The sequence below is a fragment of the Sus scrofa genome, chromosome 13 (assembly GCF_054392235.1).
Source record: "Sus scrofa isolate SSC_HxYL_T2T_F1_AM1 chromosome 13, Sscrofa_HxYL_maternal_Yorkshire_Landrace_v2.0, whole genome shotgun sequence".
NCBI lineage: Eukaryota > Metazoa > Chordata > Mammalia > Artiodactyla > Suidae > Sus > Sus scrofa.
Window position 1 is genome coordinate 192,828,463 of NC_139395.1, and position 17,941 is coordinate 192,846,403.

General features: G+C 36.1%; 1 protein-coding gene and 1 long non-coding RNA gene across 51 annotated transcripts in view; one reads left to right on the forward strand and one right to left on the reverse strand.

Annotated features, from left to right (window-relative positions):
* The window catches only part of ROBO2 (roundabout guidance receptor 2), a 1,676,226-nt gene that overhangs the window by 38,974 nt on the left and 1,619,311 nt on the right, over positions 1-17,941 (reverse strand). For 27 of the 50 annotated variants that reach the window (XM_084991705.1, XM_021071405.2, XM_084991685.1 and 24 more), the window contains 3 exons: positions 11,496-11,538; positions 9,931-10,058; positions 3,543-3,824 (listed from right to left, as the gene is read on the reverse strand). In XM_084991705.1, the coding sequence (XP_084847831.1) occupies positions 3,543-3,824; positions 9,931-10,058; positions 11,496-11,538 (453 nt within the window). Of the gene's footprint in view, positions 1-3,006; positions 3,133-3,542; positions 3,825-9,930; positions 10,059-11,495; positions 11,539-17,941 lie in introns of all 50 variants that reach the window. The other 23 variants (XM_084991702.1, XM_084991700.1, XM_084991678.1 and 20 more) reach the window with 1 other exon arrangement.
* Positions 8,047-11,589, forward strand: LOC146397811 (uncharacterized). Its single transcript, XR_014824985.1, has 2 exons — positions 8,047-8,242; positions 8,374-11,589. It is a non-coding gene; the product is annotated as an uncharacterized LOC146397811 (long non-coding RNA).

Genomic DNA, 17,941 nt, shown 5'->3' on the forward strand with positions numbered 1-17,941 from the left:
AATCAGAGCTGTAGCTGCCAGCCTACACCACAGCCACAGTAACATGGGATCTGAGCTGCACCTGCGACCCACACCACAGCCCACCGCAACACTGGATGCTTAACCCACTAAGCAAGGCCAGGGATCGAACCTGCATCCTCATGGATACTCATCAGATTTGTTTCCGCTGAGCCAAGATGGGAACTCCCCAGGAAATAGGGGAGTTTTTAATCTCCATTTTATAGATGAGAAAATGGAGGAAGTTCTGAGTATGTGGTCCATACTCATGCAGTAAGAGAAAAACACTGCAGAATGCAGCTTTACTGCAAATTCCATTTTCTGAATCTTTAAATCCAGCTCTAATGAAATCCTTATTCAAGGTCAAGAAGCCATTATCAATTCTTCCAAACAATTGACTTAAAAATGTACTATGGAAGTAGAACTGATTCAGAGAGGGAATCTGTGAGAGCTTCCAATCCAACATCCACTTTTCCTTCTTTGGGGGAAATTTCTGCTCTCTCAATGTGGGCACTCTTGTAGGACTATCAACCAACATGCTTTGTTTACCCTGTCAGTTAGTGAAGAGGTGAGCTCTTAGCATGAGTGGCATGTAACATAAGCCAAGGAAATTAAATCCTCTATCTGAGATGTATATTTTGATCTAATCAGTTGCTGTTACTTGCAACCAAAGATCTCAAACATTTTAAAGTGAGAACTACCTGCATTATGTTTTAGGGAAACATATTTTTATGACTTACAAACATATTTAACCCATCTCTCTTCAACTCAAAATATAAATATTTGGATTTACGTTCACTTATGCTGAACAAGGGGTATCTATGTAAAGAAAAATTAAGAAAATAGTTCTTTTTCAAGTTAAATTTATAGTTTTTTAAAAAAAATATTGGTATACAAAAACATTTAGTTACTACTACTGATATTGTACTATATATTTGTGTGTATACATATAAAATTATGATTGCAGGTAATATTTGAAAAAAATCTAAGTTTTACATTTTAATGCTTGAATTTTTAGAGAAGTGCTAAAAACTTATGTACTGAATCAATAATAAAGTGTTTCAAAGAGGATGAGAAATTTGTTCAAATAATCAGGAATGACCAATTTTCTTTATTATTGTGATTATTTTAAATTGGTTTTATCACTGGCACAAATTAAGAAAATCTTATGATACAATTCAGTATCCATAGGGCAGTTTGATCTTAAACTTCAGCTTTAGGAAACATCCCTATGATTATAAGAATAAAACGAACTCTAATATTAAACTCAATTTGACTAAACTAAAAAGGGAATAATCACTTCAGTCTTATCTCCTAAAGAATGCTTTTTATCACCGATTTAGGTAATTTCGTATTCAAATGTAGATGAAGTAGTTAATATAATTCATAGATATATATAAGTGTCACTCAGAAGATTAATGAATTCAAAAAAGCAGTAAGCACTATTGTGAATCACGTTCTTACAACTACTCAAAAGCTAACTTTAAAACTCAGTGGTAATCAACATATACAGAATATTTAATGAAGAATTTATGGGTTTTATATGCCATGGTTTACATTATATGGATTTTTAAAAATATTCTATACATTATATATGTGTACATTGTGTGTGTGTATATATATATGTGTGTGCATGTGTGTGTATATATATATATAGCTTGAGATTTTTACATATCTTGAATGAAATAAGCCTAGGATAAATTAAATTTTTAATTATTCAGTACAATTGTGGGACTCATCATAAATAAGTGGCAGTACAAATGACATATAAGGTGAGTCAAAAAATTCCCTATATTATTAAGCCAGTTTAAATCATAACGGATGTTTAAAATTCTGGATTCTATAATGTATCTAATTCTACCACTAGGTAAGAAGAGCAAATGGCTCATTTTGGAAGGAATAAAATGCATTAACATTTTCAGACTGAAAGGGTTCTATGAGGAAAAGTCATTTAGGAAATGTTACCCTAATGATGTAAAAGAGTTAACTCTTCATGGCCTTGATGGCTGGTAGCCTGTGACACGCTATAATGATACACTATGACCTTTTACTAAGAACCTGAGGGTAAAAAAAAAACCTTCATAAAAACAAACAGCATATCATCAGTATGAAAAATCTGAGCAAATAAGGTCATGGCATCAATTAAAAATGTGCAGATAAAGTCATCAGCCATACACAACTGGAGTTAGAGTGTGTCTTGGGACCTTCTAGGATCCTTGGGCCTAGGGAAGCTTACTGATATTCATTATAACAGGTATACATTTCTTTTTAGTAAAATGTGTTTTTCTGTATAATATCTACATTACAGATTGTTAGTTGAGCTGATATATCCTTTATATACTTATATAGGATATATATATATATATATATCCTTTATATATTTATACAGTTCTTTTAGCATAAAAGAACTATCAATATAAGAGATTGTTTGGGGGGGGAATTGGAAATGAAATGTGAAGAATAATGTCCCATATTAACATTCTTGTTTAGCATAATATCAGCACCTTACTCTAAATAATAGCATTCAATAGACAATAAGTCTAATTACATAACGCTTTGGAATGACTGTCCAAAAATAGGAAGTCAATTACCAGAATTCAAATAATATGAACAATCTCCAAAATCATTTGAATTTCAGTTGAATTCTTCTTTTGGTGTCCATGCCATGGAGTTGACTTTCCTATGTGATCTTTTTACTCTAAAGTTCTCTTGACTGTTTAGTAGGGTTCAAGGCAGATCAAACTCATCTGCCCTTCCATAATTAGTATTTAGTAAAATGGCACTATTTTTCAGTAAATACATCCTTGTACAATTAGTACATAAAAGGTGACAGTGAATTTGACCCCTTCCTCCCCAAAGCATGATTTCATTAGGGTAAACTGTTATTGTCATTTGAAAGGTACATGTCTGACAGTGAGTTGTGATCCAGTATTTCTTCACGGTTGTTAGGAACACAGGTCATATGTTGGTGACAAACAAATATTTTCTCCTTACTGTAATGAGACCAACCTGAGAGACTGCCACTCCTCTCTGAGCTGTTGTGAGAGCTGGTGGTGCTGAAATCCTGTGACTGGTTGTGTGGCATTCTATTAGACAATCCCTCAGCCAATCGGTAGTCAGGGATGTAAAGTAAGGCTAAGGGTTAAAGGGCAGAGGTCATAGTGGCATCATGTGATTAGTTCACAGCACAAGCCCATGCAGAACATGCAGTTAGCAACGCAGAAGCAGATGTCAGATGTCGTAGGACAGTGGAGGAATGTTTTGTCTAGCCTGCCTAATGGAAGTTGAGATGAATTACTGATCACTTCTGGAAAAAGAGCTAATAGGATGAAACCGATTGGTATTGGTGTGTGGTGAGAGCGACGGCGGTGGCGGTGGTGGTGGTGGTGGGGATTGTGCAAGGTACTGAATACATGCCAGTATGTTTTTTTAGTTTAGGGGGTGAACCTGGTGATGAATCACTAAACTGAACAACAAATACTAATTTCTATCTCATGCACAAATGATATGAAAAGAACTCCTCAGGAAGGAAGGACCCAACTTACCATTGTTACCTTTGTTCTGATCAGGGAGAGAATAACCAAATCCCATCAGATCTGTTTTTTGCTGAATTGAGCTTTTCCACTGTGGATCAGGCAGATCGACAGCCAATTCATGTATGCTATTGGAATGCAGTATCTGCGTCGTGGCATATGGGGTAGCCTGTGTTATTTGGCTGGAACTGTTGTAAGTGGTTTTGGTTGTGAAGTCAATGCTGCTATAAATGGCTCCATCTGAGAGCATTGTTGCTGTTTTATCCCCTTGGCCTGGAACTGGTGGCAGCACATCTGTGGTGAACATAGGGAAATGAAACAATTTGATGACGCACAGGAAGCCCAAAACTATCAGGACCGAAGATGAAAAATAAATGTGTCATGCTGCACGTTTGCATTTCAGCTGAGATGGGCTTCATGAGCCAATGAAGGATAGATGATGTACAGCCATCACCAAGTTATCAGCCTTGGTGATAGGCAGGCCTACCATTCGTCCTTCACATCTCACTGCCTGCATACCCCTCCCCCCATTTTCTTCAACCATGAATGAGAAGTTTGGTATATTTCACTACTAAAAATTGCTTTCAGTTGTTCATTCTGTTTTAGAATCCATGAAATTGTTAACTCATTGTAGAAGCAATGACAAGAGTGAATCTACAAATCATGGACGAAAGCATCTTTTTCCACTTTATCCCAAGAGACATGAAATATAACTGCTAAAAAGATGCAAACATTTCCAAAATCACACTATCCAAACTATGAGGTACTTTTTTCTGAAGTTTCAACTCACTGTCTATCTGAGTTGATTTCACAGCTCCAAAAATGGCGTGTAACTGATTGTAGCAATTTTTTTTCTTAGATAACAAAGGAAAATTTTCATGAATAAGTCATTTGCACGATACAGCAGGATTTAACTATAGAAAAAGCAATCTGAGTGATCAGTGAGTTTAATTTATGCTACCAAATCTTAGAAGTGGAGAATTATAGTTTCAAGTTGTAATACAGCAAGAGGAAAATTAAACTTTAGGAGCAACACTGAATATCAATCAGTCCATTTATTACATTGGTGTGCTGAAATATCTTTACATGATGCTTTTTAATTCACAACTGCCATCTCTCTCCTGAGCATGCACTTTGCTTTTCAGAAGAATGATACTAGCATCTGAGAACACCCCACGAAGCCCCACTAAATAATACTATTTTTAATCATGTAGAGTTAAAAGGGAATCTGATTATAGCATGCTCCTTAATATTCTATGTTCTGAAAGCCCACACACTTCATAGGACAAGAGGTCATCAACCCAACTGATTTTTTCATTATGGGAAACTTTCAACTACTTATGGTACTGCAATAATAAACCAAATTATCTCAGTACCAAAACCAGCTTATTAGTACAAGGAGAAAACTGAAGCAGTCAAAATATCCTAAAACTTTTAGATTCAATGATACCCAACAGTACTTGAAATAAAGATTCTTGTACAAAGATTAATTTTGCTTTTGCATTTTACAAAAGTCAAAAATTATTTTCTTCAGCAATAGTAATAAGACATTTATAATGTATTTTGTCCACTACACTGTATACTGTAGGCCTTTCTGAAGGTTTTGAGGTCTGGCATTCTAACTTGTTTTACAATTAAGTAGATATGTACCTTATTAAATAAGTGCTTTAAACGCATATTGGTTAGATTATGAAACATTCACACTTATAATATTTCATCAAGTAGCATAAGCAAGTTAAATTGTTTTTTCATTTCAGAATTTTATAACTACTTTCTTGCCCTTCTTGCTTTTAGCTGTAAACAAATTAGAAAATTTGATGACAAAAAAGCATATTTCATTCTCAAGTGGCAGTGGCAGTTTTAGTCTCCAAACCTTTTGATATTTAATAAGATGACAACAGCGTGAAAGCAGATATTTCACTCTAGGGAAATTCTTGGAGTTTTGTTTCTGCCTCTACTGATGAACACTAACTAGATACACATGTTTCTCCAAGAGGGACCCCAACTTGCCAACACCTTGAATAATGAGGCTCTCCAAAGCTTTAGATTTAGATTGTGAGCCACTTCAACTGAGAGCTTTCAAAATGGTTGTGTGGTCAAATGTTTAAAAGTGTAAAACCCTACATAATGTCATTCCATGCCAACTAAAGCTAGGGCTCTAGAAATAGAAACTTTCTGCTGCATGAAATTAGTCAGCCTTCAAATCTAAGTGCTTCTTTATTGATTTGGGGACTGCATAGCCTTCAAATGCTATTTGATCACTCCTACATTTTCAAAAAATAAATTGAATTATGTCCCAACATTGAAAGAGTGGAAGCTTATACATGAATATTTGCATGAGGGGGAGCATCTGATGATATCAAGATGGTTTGGAACTCTGGGTCAGTCTTTTTAAAAATTTTTAATTTTAATTTTAATTTTTATTAAAGTATGGCTGATTTACAATGTTGTGCCAATTTCTGGTGTACAGCAAAATGACCCAGTAATATATATATATAATATAAATAAATACACATGCATAGGCTCTGGGTCAGTCTTCTTCCCAACCTAAACAGATGCTGGATCTGAACCCATGCTGCCATCTTTAGGCGAGACCTTCCATTTTCCACTCTGCAGTCCACATCTACCCTTGCTTAGTTCTTTACGTTGTCTGACTGGCATTTGTTATCATTTGCGTCCAAAACCTAGAAATTATAGAAACTCTTCCCTTCAGCTGGAACGACTTGTGATTCATTCTGCAGTTTTTCAGCACCTTGGTTGTACATGTCTTTATTCCTTTTCATCTGGAATAATTACTTGTATGAATGATTGTCTCCTTCCCTGTATCTTAAATTACCTGAGGACAGGAGTATATGGGATTTATGTTTGTACTGCCATGACTCCTCACCTGTTATTTTGCTGAAAGTACTTAACTGTATAGTTAAATTATTTAGTTTGTATTATTAAAATGCAGGTGTATGAAATAATTAGTAACTTTATTATTTAAAACAGTACTTCCATTACATCTAAACATGTATTGGTATAACATTATTAAAGGAAAAAATATCAGCATCCATGATTATTCTTTTAAGTGAATATGGGAATACAATCATACATGTGAATCTCAACTTAAGAACTGCTAAGTGGTATAAATAAAAGCATCTTGGCTTTAAAATCTGATAGATTTGGATTCTACCCATAGATCTCAAAATAGTAATCTTGATAAACCTTAGTTTCTTGACCTTTAAAGTGGAAATATGATTATCTATTTTTTACATTTATTGTGCAAAGGAAATGAAATAAAATGCACAAAAAAATCCTCTCTTTGGTGCACAGTAAATGCTTAAAATGCTTATTACCACACTGAAAAGATAAACAGTAAACCCTGCAAAAACTCTGCCTTGGCCTTGATAGCCACCTGTGAAATATTTTCATGGCATGAAAATGAAGTGGAAATGGAAGAAAAACCTTGAAAATCTATAAATGTACCCTTTGGCTAAATTAGACAGAGACATTTTAGATGTTGATGTAACCTGCTAGAAACGAAAAAAAAAAAGAAAAAGAAAAAACCAAAACCAAAACACTTTTCCATCTTTGTGCATTTATTTCTTGATATCAAGATAGACTGGCATGTTATTCTTTTTTTTTTTTTTTTTTTTTCCTTTTTGCCATTTCCTGGGCTGCTCCCACAGCATATGGAGGTTCCTAGGCTAGGGGTCGAATCGGAGCTATAGCCACTGGCCTACACCACAGCCACAGCAACTCGGGATCCGAGCCACGTCTGTAACCTACACCACAGCTCATGGCAACGCCAGATCCTTAACCCACTGAGCAAGGGCAAGGACCGAACCCGCAACCTCATGGTTCCTAGTCGGATTCGTTAACCACTGCGCCACAACAGGAACTCCTGGCATGTTATTCTAATACAAAAACAACAAGTAAAAGAGGTAGCTATTCCTTGACTGAGAGAAGCTTGGGGAACAGAATTTCAAAATCAGTGGATAGGGCAGAAAGGAGTGTTTTGCTTTCCTGAGAAGTAGATGTTTGGGCGCAGAACTACCCAAGGGAAAAGTGACAGCCTATAATTGCAAGGCTTAGCGTTCGGACACCCAGGGGAGGCAGCCTCTTTCAGAGGGTCTTGGGCAAGTGAGAATCTCAACGGGATGTAGCAGATCACAGAGGGTTAAGTGAGATGCTAAGGAGCCATACAATTTACTTTCAATGCTCTCATTTGCTCCAATCATGCCTGTTAGGCACTGATTGTATGTCAAGCTTTGTGCTAAACCTGTATATTTAGTCATTCATCTAATCCTCATTACACACTTTTTGGACAGGGCTGGTTATTTTCTGCATTTTATTTGAAGAATGGGAGGGAGAGCTCCCTCTTTCAATCAGTATTGACACAATGTAGACTTGTGCAATAATTAGTAGGTTTATTATGTGAAACATTATTTTAATTATATTCAAATATGTAATGGAATTCTATTTTTAAAGAGAAGATGCCAGTATCCAGAGACTAATTTTCTAAGTCAATATGTTTATTTTTTCTTTTTCTGCTTTTTTTTTGCTTTTTAGTGCTGCACCTGTGACATACGGAAGTTTTCAGGCGAGGGGTCAAATCAGAGATACAGCTGCAGGCCTATGCCACAGACACAGCAATGCAGGATCCAAGTTGCATCTGCAACCTGCACCACAGCTCACAGCAATGCCAGATCCTTAACCCACTGAGTAAGGTGAAGGATTGAACCTACATCCTTATGGATCCTAGTAGGGTTTGTTAACTGCTGAACCACGAAGGGAATGCCCTTATTTTTTTATTTTTTATTTTTTTGTCTTTTTAGGGCCACACTTAGGGCATTTGGAGGTTTGCAGGCTAGGGGTCAAATCAGAGCTATTGCCAAAACAAGAGATCCGAGCCACGTCTGTGTCCTACACCACAGCTCATAGCAAGGCCAGATCCTTAACCCACTGAGCGAGGCCAAGGATCGAACTTGCATCCTTATGGATACTAGTCAGATTTGTTTCCGCTGAGCCATGTCAGGAACTCCTAAATCAATATGTTTAAACACTCATACATATGAAATCCACCACTGAAACTTATAATGGACTCAGAACAGTTTAGCTCAGCCCTGGGTCTCCTGCATTAATTCTACCTAGAATTGCAGAAATGCTCCAATGGATTTGCACAAAATTTTTTGGATTATAACACTGCTCTTCTAATTAATTGCCCCAAATTTCCATAGTAACTCCATTCTCCACCTTGCAGCAGGATGGATGACTTAAAATGGTATTTGCATTCTAGCATTTTTCCTCTTGAAATCCATCAATTGCTTCTAATCATCCCTTGGGCAAAGTTTATAAAGTCTTTGTGTGGCTTAGAAGGCCCTCTGTTATCTATCTTATATTTCTTACCACTTTTTCTGCCCTGCAATTCATACTCAAGTCATCAGGAAATTCATTCACTTCTTGAATAGATCAATGTTGCTCTTATTTTCCAGATCTTAAACCATGGTAGTTTTTTCACACTCTTGACAAATCCCTACCACTCTTTCCTATATCAGCTTCACTGATACTCCATTCATAGAACTTTCCTACTCCTGTGGGCAGCTCTTCCATGTGGGGTCCTGGCAAGGTGGCTCCAGTCCATTTACAGCCTGCACAATCCTCTGCCAATGGAAAACTTATATATCTGCTAAACTCAACACTGGGGCCTGAGACTCCTCCAGTCCCATCTTTCTTTAAACCCATCACTTTCCTAATCACCGGAGAGAAGGTGGAGAGGAGGAAGTGGTCATTATTTATGGTAGACTCAATTCTCTCGCCTTATAAAGACCTATGGAGAGGACGCTAGTACCAAATTTTGAAGACCTTAGCACATTAGCGTCTTTTTGACTTTTATTTCAGGTACCAGTTACCAAGTTGTAGAACTACAGAAAATCTCTCTGACAAGGTGTTGTTACATCTATTTAAGTGTCTACTCCTTATATGATGTATGAAGGTAAGGACCATCTCTCTTTACATTGATATTATAATTTTACTCTCTGCCATAGTGCCAGATACACAGGACATGTGCAAGGAATATATATTGAATGAGAATCACAGAAGTGAAATGACTATTCCAAAATAATAAGGCCTGTTGGCAGCATAGTTCCTGATTTTAATAACCTTGTGCTAACACTCCTATAATTAAAATGCATTGTGAATATTTATCATTTTGGTTAGTGATGATTTCCTTAAAAGCTTAGTTTTACGCATGGTGATAGAGACACAATAGTTTTATAATAAAATATTTAGCAAATGTACAGTGTTATTAGCACATGTGTTTCACTAAATTTAATTATGGAAGAAAATATTCTTTCGTGCGTCTTTTTCAAAACACGTCAAGAAAACAAATAACAGAATTTTGAAAAACATAACTTACCTCCACGCCCAAAGTTCCCAATCTCATTTGGGCCAGTATTGCTGTTGTTTACTGGTAAGCTCGTGGCTGGCCATGAATCAGCAAGCCATGGATAACTGGGATCGCCAGCATTTAGAAGACCTGGGCGGCTAAGACAGGAATTAAAAGGGAATCAATCCATGGAACTCAATGGGAGATTTGGACATCTGTCTCATGAATTAAAATGGATTAAAGAATTAAAGATTTTAATTCACTTTCACATTAAAATGTGTAGGCTCTCAAGAATTAAGGAACTTCAGCAGTTTACTAAGGCTGTATATAGATCAACCCTGTCAGTGGAAGCAGAAGGGTCCTGTCTGAGATTGTGCTGACATCCAAATGAATTCAGTCATCCTTCCTGAAACTGGTGGGAACTGGTAACATAGCAGTATTCTGAAACAAGGTCTGATGATAAATCGGCACCTCAAGGGAACAACTGCTCAGAGTGACTGCTCGGTATCAGCCATTACCAGGACTTTGGGCTATTGCTTCCTCAGTTCCTGCAGCTCCCGTATTTACCTGTTCCCTACAGGCTGTAATCCCTGTTATGAGCCCTCATGCTTGATTTAGAGGCAAGAAATTTGAGAGAAATTAATGAACAGTATTTATACTGTTTCATCAATACCACATTTCCAAGTTACCTAAATTTAAACATTAGGAGAATATTACAGGTTTTTTTTAAAGTGATAAAAGACCCACTCTAGTCTGATCCAGCACGTGCATAGTCTACAAAGAAAACTTCCTTCACATCATATTTAATAAAGCATTTCCATTTTTAATATAAAAGATGGGATTCTGATCCATTTCCAGATTATTGGCATATTTACAAAGATATAGCAACATCTATAATTATTGCACTTTTTTTGGATAGACCCTTCTTGATACAATCCCTAAGAGAAACATGTGTTTCTATGGAAACTGCAATAAGAAGATCCAACTGCTTTCTTGCTACATCCACTAGCTCTCATTAGACCTAATCTCTTTTTGCTAAAATATTGATTAAATGGGAGATTGGAAGTTATTACCAGAGCCTAATTACAATCTCCATATCGGCAAAGGGAAAATAGATGAGGATATATGGGTTTGTTATCAGCTTTTATCAATTTCAATTGAGTATCCAAAGTTGCGGAATCCAGTCCTATCAATCTACAGCCTATTCATCATCCATGAATCATTTACTTTGTGATCGATTATGTGTAACTGTTCACTCACAGCAATTTAGTGAGAACCAATAAGGAGTCTTAAACAACAGCAACTTCATTTGCTAATGTCTAATTAATGCAATAAACATCCTGCTAACAAATGAACACATTCCTTGTGATATTTACTACTAATTTCTTCAGGGGCATCTGGGAGATATGAAACATCTGGACTTGATTCCTCTAAAGTGCACAACAGATAGATCATTAAACCTTGTGGTAAGCCATTTAATTCCTCCTGGAATTCTCAGACTTATAAGTGATCATTTATTACAATAATAGCCTTTTACTATAGAGTTTCCCCAGTCCTGATTAAAAATAACCATAAAAAAAATCTCCTTAGTATACCTTCCATTGCTCATTAGTCCACCATCTCCTCTCTGAAATGTAACTGTAAAAAAAAAAGAAAGAAAGACACACATAAGTAGTCAATATTAATTACGATTAATAACAACTACATATTGGCCCTTAGTTTAGAGCCAAAGCCTCTGGGAATTTTAACAAAATATAATTAACATAATTGTACAGAGAGTAAGAAGTAGTGATCTGGCCTAAAGCAAAGCAATCACTGCTCCAACTTTAATAAGACATTTTAAAATTCTTTAAGCCAAACAAATGGTTAAGTCAAAGGGGCAATTTTTATTTGGATGTCAATTAGCATAGATATGGTGTTGGAAGATTGACATGCATTAATGGGGAATGATCAAATTATGACTTTTAATGTTAATATATGTGTTCTAATTAGAGGGCATAGTATATAATGCATAATAATAGAAACTGAAACAGAATAGTTCAAAGAGATAATATCATCCTTCTAAACTGAAACAGGTACTGATTGACAACATATTCCTCTCCATCACTGGTCCTTTTAGGGACACTGATGAGCATGATGAGTTGAAATACTACAATTACAGTAGATATGAACTGTAAAGAATAGAGAATAGTATTTTCATAATGTATTGAGTGCTTTGTTTCATCATCCAACCCTTAGAAATGAAACTTTCAAGTAACCAATAGTGAAATTATTCTAATTTTATGCAATAGTACAAAACTTAAGTCCTTTTTAAAAGTTTGGAACTCATTAGCAACACCGACAAGCATTCAGTAGAGTCACAGCTAGAGACTGCACTCCCTCTGGTCACTTGATTCCCTTCTGTAAATTTAAAAGCATGAAAGTGGGTTTCAAGGATTGGTCAAAGAAGGTAACTATCAGTTTGGGTCCATCGACCTTTATCCAAAACTTCTGCAGGCAAATTTATTTGGAATTCAAAATGCTTTAGATCTGAGATCGGAAATATGATGCATACTCCAGAGAGGGTCTGAGGCAGCAACTACATTTAAAATTATTATTTTTGCAGTGAAATGTGAATATTCATGACTAGTGGGACAACGTCTATAAAAAATTCAGATATAAATTATTTCAGATCAAAATTTGCCACTAAATTACTTAATTAGAAAATTACCAGGAAAAAATTCATGTTTAGATGTTTATGGATTGAAAAATTGCAATTCTGATCAAAATAATATGGATCAGCTAAACCAATCACTAGGGATGAAGGAAAAAATACCATTTCACAGATGTGTATCCAAAATATCCTATCTTTGTAAGACACTGAATATATTTACTATGATTACTTGGTGAGCAAAAGTGAAAATAAAAGAAAATTTCTTGAAGTAATTCATATTTTTAATGAACTGAGGTAATGTTACTTAAAGTATATACATAGTAAATGCTTTCTCATTTAGATAATCTTCACATAATTTACCTGTTCCTCCAATCTGAGCTAATAAATATGATCATTCTTTAGGTTTTATAAATTTCTAAATACGTTTTCCCAGTCCCTTCCCTAAAGTCATCTGAGAATACATCTCTCATGGCATAATAATTAGGCAATATGATCAGAATCTAAAGATCTATCAAGAATTCAAGAGGCAGTGCTTTCAGAAACATCTTGCTAGCACCTAAGTACACTGCCTTATCAACTTTTTAGGTAACTTCTCAAGCGCATTATAAAATAATTCTGACATAACTTTTGCACCTGCCCAAGACAGGCTATGGACAGCTCCTTGGAGAAAATAAAAGAATACTGATCACTAATTTGCTTCCGGATGGAGTCACTTAAGGGTTGGGAATTAAGAACCAGCAGTGTGTCCACATCACACAGGTCTCTTTTAAAACTGCTTTTAACAACAACAACAACAACAACAGTAACTAATTAATCTGAAACAATTATTGAAAAAACTTGAGCACTGGTGATATTAAATAAAGGCCTGATTATGAGGAAAAACATAAAATGTGAAAACAGTCCAGCTAATTAGCTTTCCATCTGATGTGGCTTTTTAGTTATTTATTTTTTTTTAATGGACGATCAAGTGATTGTTTTACTCTACTAAAAGAGCTAAGGTAATGTTGTGAATATCATTGTGAATACGCAATAAAGCAGGCATTGATGGGCTATACCTCAAAATATGCTCTTTAAGAGATATGTAGGGAGAAGCTGAGCATTTCTCTCTAATTTAGACACTCTTTTATCCTCACCTAAATTCTCTGTTACTGTCAAAGCAATAAATAATATGAGAGAAAAAGAGGACAACTGAGAGAGGCAGAGAAATTAAGTTGAATTTAACTTTTATGTACTTACTGATGGTAAATGTTGCATAAACTACAAATTTCAAAGTGTTATGATGCATCACTCAAAATCTTATCAAAAGATACCATTCAATTGGCTAAGAAGCACACAAAAAGATGCTCAGCCTCAGTAATCATAAGGAAATGCAAATCAAAACTACAATGAAATGCTATCTCATACCTATTAGGCTGGCTACTATGCAAGAAACGTGAAATAAGCATTAATGAGAATGTGGAGAAATTGAAACCCTTGCGCACTATTGGTGGAAGGTAAAATGGGGCAGTCATAGTTGAAAATGGTACATTGGTTCCCAAAAAATTTAAACACAGAATTACCATAAGATCTAGCAATTCCACTTGGTATATACCCCCAAGGAATTGAAAATCAGGGTCTCAAACAGATATTATATATCCATATTCACTGTATTATTATGATTTTGCTTTTTAGGGTCACACCTGCGGTATATGGAAGTTCCCAGGTTAGGGAACTACAGCTGCCAGCCTATGCCACAGTCACAGCAATGTGGAATCTGAGCTGCATCTGCAACCTACATCACAGCTGATGGCAATGCTGGATCCTTACCCCACTGAGTGAAGCCAGGAATCGAACCTGCTTCCTCATGGATACTAGTCGGATTTGTTTCCACTGCTACACGATGGGAACTCCCCACTGTATTATTTACAGTAGCTAAAATGTGAAAGCAAACCAAGTATCCATTGACTGATGAATGGATAAGCAAAGTGTATATATAGATGCAATGGAATATTATTCAGCCTAGAAAAGGGAGGAAATTCTGACATATGCTAAAACTTGGATGTAACTTCAGGGACATTATGCTAAATGAAGTAAGTAAGTCACAAAAAGGCAAATATTGTATGAGTCCACCGAGGTACTTAAGAGTCATCAAAATCAAAGAGACAGAAAGTAGAACAGTGGTTGAGAGGAGTTTGGGGGAGGGGAGAATGGGGAGTTATTGCTCACTGGGTATAGATTTTCAGTTTTAGAAGATTGAAAGATTTTATGGAGATGGATGATGGTGATGGTGCATGACACCACGGATGTATTTAATGCCACTGAACTGTACACTTAAAAATGGTCAAGGGAAAAATTTTATGTAATGTGTATTTTACTACAATAAAAATTATAAAAAAAGTCAAGGTTAATTTATAGACACCTTAGCATATAAACTGTATGGTATCACCCATATTTACCATCGGAGAATGAAATGTTGTGAATAAAAGAATTTTAAATTTCAAAATATTCGAGCCATATCAATTTTCTATTTTTTAAATTTATAGATATTTAAATATAAATTATATATATATATGGCTGTACCTGTGGCATAGGAAAGTTCCCAGGTCGAACTGGAGTTGTAGCTGCTGCCCTACACCACAGCCACAGCAACGTGGGACCTGAGCTGCATCTGAGACCTACACTGCAGCTTCCAGAAACGCCAGATCCTTAACCCACTGAGTGAGGCCAGGGATGGAACAGGCATCTTCAAGGATACTGGTTGGGTTTTTAACCCATTGTGTCAATGGGAACTCCCCCATTTTCAATTTGTATTCCAAATCATTAAAATGTTTTCAAATAGCTCTGAACTGCTAATTGTTTGTCAAAATATTTCATAAAGACATTTATCTTTGTACCTCTGCATACCAACCACACAATGGCAAAAATACACAGTCATTATGTAAATACATAATTGACTTAAAATGGCCCATGAACACAATTTGGTATATATGAGAATCTTCAATTTAGTATGTTTCTATCAATGGAAAAAAAATTAGAAAAAAACCCGACACCCTTATACAACAAGGTCGATTAGCTATCTTTTTAAAGCAAGGGGAAAGAGGACACTTTTCTGCATTTCCTTTTCTCTCCATGCTCCCAAAGTTTTAGATTTGTTCCATTTTGAAAAGTAGACCCAAAATAACTGAATTCTATTAGACTATGAGATTAAGAGCAGAGTAGAAATAAAGATGAAAAATTGTAACTCCAAAGGTGGAAACCATATTTGGTGTTTTGCTCAGCATTTGATGTGTGTGCAGAAAGAAACAAAAATAAGTGCCACAACAAACTGAAATCTGTTTTGAGGCCATGCTCCTTTCAGAGATGGTGAACTACCTTAAAGTTGACAGCAAAAGGGTGGGGAAGGTAGGTGGTTGGACAATCTTGCTCCAGTCAGAGTTCTGATCATCGTAGGGTAGTGACTTCGTGCTTAACAGAATTAAACTTGAAGTAAGTGTGAATCTTTACCCGGAGTTTCTGCTAGCATCTAAAATGAAGAATTTTCAAGGGAGCAACATACAGAAGTTTTTGTTGCTAATACTGATGAGCGCTAAGGTTTCCAAAAAGTGCCACAGATACCATGATGTTTTAAGATTGCATTAAACATTCTGAATTTATTGCAATATTTATAAAAGATATAATAAGGCAAAGAGACATTGCAAGTTCATATCGTACACAAAGTACTGCTACTATTATCTGAAAGGATTAATCCTGATCTCATGCCTGCTAGAATTGAGGGGGAAGGGAAGCATAACTATGTGGTAAATTGACATTTGGAGGAAAGGAAGCTTTCAGAATGCCTATCTCTAGTAGGCCACCTTTTCCTACTCCAAATGGAAACTTTAATGTTGCCAGCCAAGCCTCATTCCCTTTCCTGATAAGCTATTTCCCAACTATGAATGTAGATTAATCCTCTTTTAATAAGCATTAACTCAAGCCCAGATAATCAGAGTCTAAAAATTCCAATAAAATCTTGTAGCTGTCTTAGGATTCTTTTGTCAAATAATTTCAACAACGGTTTAAAACCTGTGCATGAAGCATTTGGTATTTCATAATTTGCCCACTCATTACACTGTATACATTTAACTGAGTTTAACAAAATGTGTTATCCTCAGAGGTAATATCCATAAAATAGAACCCCCCCTTAAAACTGAAAATATGTTTACCTGCAACAAAAAGTTAAAGGCTTAAAAATTCTTAATAGAAATGAGAACAATATAAGTTTGAAAAAATTCGTGTAGCCTTCGTGAAGATTATTGTATGATACGTAGAATCCTCACGAAGGCTGCATGGGCTTTATCTAAACTTACGCTGTTCATTTTTCTATTCTCAAACACCGATAATACATACTTTCAAACATTTACTCTAGATTCAAAAGTCACCTGGTATTTTCTGCCCAAGTGTGTTTGCAATTCTATTTCACCCTGTAACAACTCAGGTAGTGAATTCTTCTGGCAGTCAGCCACCTCACAGGCAAGACTGCTAGTGCTCAATGAAGAGTAAGATAACACTGCATGTTGTTCTAGAAAAGTATAGAATGATTTCACGTAGAATGTAAGATATGAGGATACCGTTCCCATTCCAGCTGCCCTTCTTTGAGCCATGTGCAAACCTGTGGTGCATGTTTGTGTCTGAAGAATTTAAATGAAAGATAAATAGGAAACAACTGAATAGGAAGGTGGTGTGTAACTATGCCCTGGAGAAGCCTCCACTTTCTGCTCTGTAAAGAAGCAAGACATGTTCAGTCCATATTCTCCTCTTGGATTATTTATTTATTTATTTATTTTTGTCTTTTTTAGGGCCGTACCTGCGGCATGTGGAGGTCCCCAGGCTAGGGGTCGAATCGGAGCTGTAGCCGCCAGTCTACACCACAGCCACAGCAACGTGAGATCCAAGCCACATCTGCGACCTACACCACAGCTCACCGCAACACCAGATCCTTAACCCACTGAGCGAGAGCAGCAATCGAACCCGTGTCCTCATGGATACTAGTCAGGTTCATGAACTGAGGGGAACTCCTACTCTCAGATCATTTAAGTGTGTTAACAGTCAATTCTTGAGAGTTGCTTTTACAACGTAAAGTGAAAATCCAATAAAATCTTTCAGTGTCTTAGGATGGTTTTGTCAAACCTAAGAAATACCTAAGAAAAAGATCACATCATTTTTCTCAACTTTTCTTCCAAGCATTCAAATATAATTTCACACATGATGGAGAGCCAGACTAGACACAATGAAAGTTAGTGGGTGCGCTTTTGCTTATACAGAGTGAGTGGGAGGCCTCCTATGAGAGTTAAATTCTCTACCTTTCAAGGTACTTCTACATCTCCTCGCTAGTTAAAAGTCTTCTATCTGGTGGCTGAAATCTACCTTTGG